The sequence below is a fragment of the Lampris incognitus genome, unplaced genomic scaffold (genome assembly GCF_029633865.1).
Source record: "Lampris incognitus isolate fLamInc1 unplaced genomic scaffold, fLamInc1.hap2 scaffold_377, whole genome shotgun sequence".
Lineage (NCBI taxonomy): Eukaryota > Metazoa > Chordata > Actinopteri > Lampriformes > Lampridae > Lampris > Lampris incognitus.
This window is the reverse complement of record NW_026611335.1, coordinates 5001-12500: the sequence shown is the minus strand read 5'-3', so window position 1 is coordinate 12500 and position 7500 is coordinate 5001. Positions and strand designations below refer to the sequence as shown.

The 7500-nt window shown below is 47.6% G+C and overlaps 1 protein-coding gene across 1 annotated transcript in view; it reads left to right on the top strand.

Moving 5' to 3' along the window:
- The window catches only part of pklr (pyruvate kinase L/R), a gene marked incomplete at its 3' end in the record, with an annotated part of 25445 nt that overhangs the window by 12949 nt on the left and 4996 nt on the right, over positions 1–7500 (top strand). Inside the window, exons 5-6 of the mRNA XM_056302035.1 lie at positions 3277–3463; positions 4094–4367. Coding sequence (XP_056158010.1) covers positions 3277–3463; positions 4094–4367 — 461 coding nt within the window. The remainder of the gene's footprint in view (positions 1–3276; positions 3464–4093; positions 4368–7500) is intronic.

Here is a 7500-nt window from a genome sequence, read left to right as displayed (position 1 = left end):
GAGAGCAGGACGCGCCACATCTGGCTGACAGCATGAGAAGAGGGGCGGCACGGTGGCCCAGTGGTCAGCACTGCTGCCTCACAGCAACAAGGTCCCGGGTTCGAACCCCAGGCCGTCCCGGGTCCTTTCTGTGTTGAGTGTCTTCTCCCCGTGTCTGTGTGGGTTTCCTCCCACCATCAGAAAGACATGCATGTTAGGGTTAATAGTCCTGCCTGTGCCTCTGAGCAAGGCAATGGGAAGAAGAACTGGAGTTGGTCTCCGGGTGCTGCAGCTGCCCACTGCTGCTATACAATATGATGGTTACATGCAGAGAGCACAGTCATGTAAGAATACAAGGACAAAATACGTATAGTGGATTTCTTATATATATATATATATATATATACACTACCGTTCAAAAGTTTGGGATCACCCAAACAATTTCGTGTTTTCCATGAAAAGTCACACTTATTCACCACCATATGTTGTGAAATGAATAGAAAATAGAGTCAAGACATTGACAAGGTTAGAAATAATGATTTGTATTTGAAATAAGATTTTTTTTACATCAAACTTTGCTTTCGTCAAAGAATCCTCCATTTGCAGCAATTACAGCATTGCAGACCTTTGGCATTCTAGCTGTTAATTTGTTGAGGTAATCTGGAGAAATTGCACCCCACGCTTCCAGAAGCAGCTCCCACAAGTTGGATTGCTTGGATGGGCACTTCTTTGAGCAGATTGAGTTTCTGGAGCATCACATTTGTGGGGTCAATTAAACGCTCAAAATGGCCAGAAAAAGAGAACTTTCATCTGAAACTCGACAGTCTATTCTTGTTCTTAGAAATGAAGGCTATTCCATGCGAGAAATTGCTAAGAAATTGAAGATTTCCTACACCGGTGTGTACTACTCCCTTCAGAGGACAGCACAAACAGGCTCTAACCAGAGTAGAAAAAGAAGTGGGAGGCCGCGTTGCACAACTGAGCAAGAAGATAAGTACATTAGAGTCTCTAGTTTGAGAAACAGACGCCTCACAGGTCCCCAACTGGCATCTTCATTAAATAGTACCTGTTAGAGCCTGTTTGTGCTGTCCTCTGAAGGGAGTAGTACACACCGGTGTAGGAAATCTTCAATTTCTTAGCAATTTCTCGCATGGAATAGCCTTCATTTCTAAGAACAAGAATAGACTGTCGAGTTTCAGATGAAAGTTCTCTTTTTCTGGCCATTTTGAGCGTTTAATTGACCCCACAAATGTGATGCTCCAGAAACTCAATCTGCTCAAAGAAGTGCCCATCCAACCAATCCAACTTGTGGGAGCTGCTTCTGGAAGCGTGGGGTGCAATTTCTCCAGATTACCTCAACAAATTAACAGCTAGAATGCCAAAGGTCTGCAATGCTGTAATTGCTGCAAATGGAGGATTCTTTGACGAAAGCAAAGTTTGATGTAAAAAAAATCTTATTTCAAATACAAATCATTATTTCTAACCTTGTCAACGTCTTGACTCTATTTTCTATTCATTTCACAACATATGGTGGTGAATAAGTGTGACTTTTCATGGAAAACACGAAATTGTTTGGGTGATCCCAAACTTTTGAACGGTAGTGTATATATATATATATATATGATGCAGATATGATATATATATATATTATATATACATTATATATCCATATACACACACATATAAACATTATACACACACACACATTTATACACACACAAACTATATATATATATATATATATATATATATATATATATATATAAAAGCCGTCTTCATTTATGCCACTTCTTTTTGTTTCATAATGGGCTGGTAATATGAGTTTTCTATCTGCCTGTCAATGCATTGATAAACTGTTTCATTACATAGATAGATAGATAGATAGATAGATAGATAGATAGACAGACAGACAGACAGACAGACAGACAGACAGACAGACAGACAGACAGACAGATAGATATAGAAAGACAGGAAGATAGATAGATGGATAAGATAGATAGATAGACAGACAGACAGACAGACAGACAGACAGACAGACAGACAGACAGACAGACAGACAGACAGACAGACAGACAGACAGACAGACAGACAGACAGATAGATAGATAGATAGATAGATAGATAGATAGATAGATAGATAGATATAGAAAGACAGGAAGATAGATAGATGGATAAGATAGATAGATAGATAGATAGATAGATAGATAGATAGATAGATAGATAGATAGATAGATAGATAGACAGACAGACAGACAGACAGACAGACAGACAGACAGACAGACAGACAGACAGACAGACAGACAGACGGATAGATAGATAGATAGATAGATAGATAGATAGATAGATAGATAGATAGATAGATAGATAGATAGATAGATAGATAGATAGATAGATAGATAGATAGATAGATAGATAGATAGATATAGAAAGACAGGAAGATAGATAGATGGATAAGATAGATAGATAGATAGATAGATAGACAGACAGACAGACAGACAGACAGACAGACAGACAGACAGACAGATAGATAGATAGATAGATAGATAGATAGATAGATAGATAGATAGATATAGAAAGACAGGAAGATAGATAGATGGATAAGATAGATAGATAGATAGATAGATAGATAGATAGATAGATAGACAGACAGACAGACAGACAGACAGACAGACAGACAGACAGACAGACAGACAGACAGACAGACAGACAGACAGACAGATAGATAGATAGATAGATAGATAGATAGATAGATAGATAGATAGATAGATAGATAGATAGATAGATAGATAGATAGATTAGGTGGATAAGATAGCTGGATGGATAGATGGATAGATAGATGGATGGATAGATAGATAGATAGATAGATAGATAGATAGATAGATAGATAGATTAGGTGGATAAGATAGCTGGATGGATAGATAGATAGATAGATGGATGGATAGATAGATAGATAGATAGATAGATAGATAGATAGATAGATAGATAGATAGATAGATAGATGGATAAGATAGATAGATAGATAGATAGATAGATAGATAGATAGATAGATAGATAGATAGATAGATTAGGTGGATAAGATAGATAGATAGATAGATAGATAGATAGATAGATGGATGGATAGATAGATAGATTAGGTGGATGGATGGATGGATAAGCTATGACAGTAGCTGACCCGTCTCCCTGTCAGTACCAGTACAGCTGCTGTGTGTGTCCCTCTGCACCACGGGTAACGTCTCCGAGCTGCCCGTGTGACGTCGTGGCGGCGGCGTGCGCCGCCGTCCTCTTGTGTTCTGTGCAGAGCGTCGAGGAGGAGGTGCAGCTGGAGAAGGGCGCTCGCGTGCGCGTGGTGACGGCCGAGAGCGAGCGGGACAACACGGACGGCAAAATCATCTGGGTGGACTACCCCAGCCTGCCCAAGGTCCTCGAGAAGGGAGGCAGGATCTACATCGACGACGGCCTCATTGGGCTCAAAGTCCTTGAAAAAGGTATCACAAAACACGTCTCACGGCGTCCTTCTCTGCCCTCCTTGTTCTACTTGGCCCATTTCTCCCGCTCAACACCGTGGCCTTGTACATCTGCTCCCCTCCCAGAGAGCAGAACTGCTGTGGCCCGGACCCGTCCCACACCGACACTTCCATCCGGACCACGTACCGCCTGGAATGATGGCGCCTGGGCGGTCCGCTCCTGTTTGCCAGATCTGGGCCAGAACCAAGCCATAGCAATGTGCCACGTATTTGCCAAAGGGGGCCCATATTTGTTTTGTGATATTTGGGGCCATACTCACCATTTACCACACGGGGCGCTGCTGGGTCACATCCAGATCACATGTTGCCCAGAGCACCGCCACAATAGGCCCACATGTGATTTGGCGGCCATATTTGCTGTTATACATGTGGGCCACTCCAGGCTCACATCCATTTTGTCAGGGCCGGAAGAAGGCCACCAGTGCAGCATCACTCCCTGAAGTGGCCCACATCCGGATGTGGTCTGGGCTGTAACGACAAGCTACATTCATCACTAATCAGACCACTACTAACTACCGACAACGACACGAGAAGACGAGAGAACAAATTAACTCGGCTCTTCTCTATGCTTCTTTCTCAACCGCCCTGCAGGTGGTGACTGGGTGGAGACGGTGGTGGAGGCCGGCGGGACCCTGTGCAGTCGCAAGGGGGTCAACCTCCCCAGCTGCGACTTGATCGGCCTGCTGGCGGTCAGCGAGCGCGACGAGGGGGACCTGAGGTTCGGCGTGGCCCAGGGCGTGGACATGGTGTTCGCCAGCTTCATCCGCTCGGCCCAGGATGTCAAAGAGGTGCGGCGGGCGCTGGGGGCGCACGGGCGCAGCATCAAAATTGTCAGCAAGGTGGAGAGCCGCCAGGGGGTCCAGAAGTAAGTACGGTGTATGTGTGGTATGAAACGAACGCCCTTCACCGTACATGCGGTACGTATAGACCGCTAGTAAAGGATACAGATCATCCGGGTGGCCTGGCGGTCTATTCCGTTGCCTACCAACACGGGGATCGCCGGTTCGAATCCCCGTGTTACGTCTGGCTTGGACGGGCGTCCCTACAGACACAATTGGCTGTGTCTGCGGGTGGGAAGCCGGATGTGGGTATGTGTCCTGGTCGCTGCACTAGCGCCTCCTCTGGTCGTTCGGAGTGGGGGGGGGGACTGGGGGGAATAGTGCTGACCCCTCTGCTGATCCGGGGAGGGCTGCAGACTACCACGTGCCTCCTCCCATACATGTGGGGTCCCCAGCCACTTCTTTTCACCTGACAGTGAGGAGTTTCACCAGGGGGACGTAGTGCATAGGAGGATCACGCTATCCCCCCCCCCCTCAAGTTCCCCCTCCCCCCTGGAACAGGTGTCCCGAATGACCAGAGGAGGCGCTAGTGCAGCGACCAGGACACATACCCACATCCAGCTTCCCACCTGCAGACACGGCCGATTGACCTTTCGCAAAGTACCGCCCCAAGAACGGTGCTTGTCCAATCCTACCTTAGCAACGGTTTCTATGCGAGGGAGGTCCGTCAAGCTTTCAAACACACAACAAAATGCTGAAGCGGTGTGCCTATGGGGTCTGCAGACCGGATACTAGATATGTGTAAAGTTTGGAGGGGGTGTCATTCTCTTTCCCTTCTCGAAACCCAGAACGCAAGAAGCTCAATGTGGGCAATAGATTTGGCAGTACAGCAGACCCCATGGCCAGCTTAACCCATCCAGAATCAACACAAATACCTGCCTGCTCCAAGCTAAGCTAGCTACTAGCTAGTATTGATAGCTAATACAGCTAACGTATTATTACTGCTACTTTTACCCACACGATGCGCTGATTTCTTCCTTCATGTTTTGGCGTTTTCCGGCTACTTCCTGGATAGTTCTGAAATGCTTGACGGGCGTAGCAACAGTAACTAAGGGGGGCGGGACTTTGCGAAAGGTCAGTTGTGTCTGTAGGGCCACCCGACCAAGCCAGAAGTAACACGGGGATTCGAACCGACGATCCCCGTGTTGGTAGGCAGGGGAACAGTCCGCTACACTTCCCGGATGCCCAATGTTTGTACTTTTACTATGTTTTAGTCAAGTCAATTTTGTTTGTATAGCCCAGTATCACAAATTACACATTTGCCTCAAGGGGCAACAGTCGACAGATTAGATTGGGCCTGTATCCTTTACTAGTAGTCTCTGACCTGGTCAGGTTAACCTGACCAGAACCTGGCCAGAACCTGACCTGGTTAGGTTAATGCTAACCAGAACCTGAACTGGTTAGGTTAACCTGACCAGAATCTGGCCAGAACCTGACCTGGTTAGGTTAAGGCTAACCAGAACCTGACCTGGTCAGGTTAACCTGACCAGAACCTGGTCAGAACCTGACGTGGTCAGGCTAACCTGGACAGAACCTGACCTGGTTAGGTTAATGCTAACCAGAACCTGACCTGGTTAGGTTAACCTGACCAGAATCTGGCCAGAACCTGACCTGGTTAGGTTAAGGCTAACCAGAACCTGACCTGGTCAGGTTAACCTGACCAGAACCTGGTCAGAACCTGACCTGGTTAGGTTAATGCTAACCAGAACCTGACCTGGTTAGGTTAACCTGACCAGAACCTGGCCAGAACCTGACCTGATTAGGTTAATGCTAACCAGAACCTGACCTGGTCAGGCTAACCTGGACAGAACCGGACCTGGTTAGGTTAACCTGACCAGAAATACACCTTTGCAGGATGTGACAAAGCTTTGAATATCCGACCTGACTCGGAGCTGCAGGATTTGTGTCCCCGTGTGGGCAGAACCGGTGTCCCTCATTTCATCTCATCGACAGCTTGATAGTAAAGCTTTCATCATCGGCAGCATCTGAAGAATTACGAAGCCCCGTTTCAGCACAGGGCCGGGCAGGATTTGTCTGGATCCGCCGTCACGTACAAATCACTCCTGTCCCGGGCTGGTGCAGTGATGGATGGGCGTAGCTCGCCTCTCCACTGTCTGGGGGTTGAACGCGTGTCATACATCACTCGATGCTGCGCCGGCGTGAAATATGGCTGCCGTTTAACGGAGCCGACACGTGTGGTGTCTTCTTGTCTTGCTGTTGTCGTACAGCTGCGATCAGACTGTTCCAGATGTCCTCATTCCCGTCTGGCCCACTTGGCTGTGCACCCCCAGTTGTTTGGGACAGTCCTGCTGTGCGTCCTGTTTCCTGCAGTTGGCCTCGTATGATGCCCCTCTTCCGCTCCATGGTACCGGCTCGACCCGACTCGCCCCTTTTTTCGTTTTCCATTACCGGAAAGTACCGGCATGTTGGTAACTGTTAACACTTTTCTGGTACCACTTTTGTCGAGGTTCCAACAAAACCGGAGCGGGTACCAAAATCAATGCAGACCAGCTACACCGAGGGGGCGCTGTTACGGTGGTGGAAAACCACACAGAAGTGAGTCCAGTCCAGTTGAGCCGGTACCATGCAGTGGAAACGGGGCATTAGATTATCGTTGGGCGGCGCAGTGGGGGCGGCACGGTGGTGCGGTGGTTAGTGCGGTCACCTCACAGCAAGAAGGTCCTGGGTTCGAGCCCCCGGGGTAGCCCAACCTTGGGGGTCATCCGGGGTCGTCCTCTGTGTGGAGTCTGCATGTTCTCCCCGTGTCTACGTGGGTTTCCTCCGGGGGCTCTGGTTTCCTCCCACAGTCCAAAGACATGGAGGTCAGGTGAATCGGCCGTACTAAATGATGATGGATGGAGGATGGATGGATGGAGGATGGATGGATGGAGGATGGATGGATGGTTGGTTCAATGGATGGATGGATGGATGGATGGTTGGTTCAATGGATGGATGGATGGATGGATGGTTGGTTCAATGGATGGATGGATGGATAGATTATCGTTCATCTTCTTCTTCTTCATCTCTTGATGGCGCCGGTGGGAGCAGTTGTGGCTGGACTGTGTAGAGTCACGGTGACTTTGCAGGTCAGAACGATTCCAAATCCAGTTTTGTGAGTCCGCACCTGTTTTTGTGACTGGACGGCTAAAAAGGATGGCT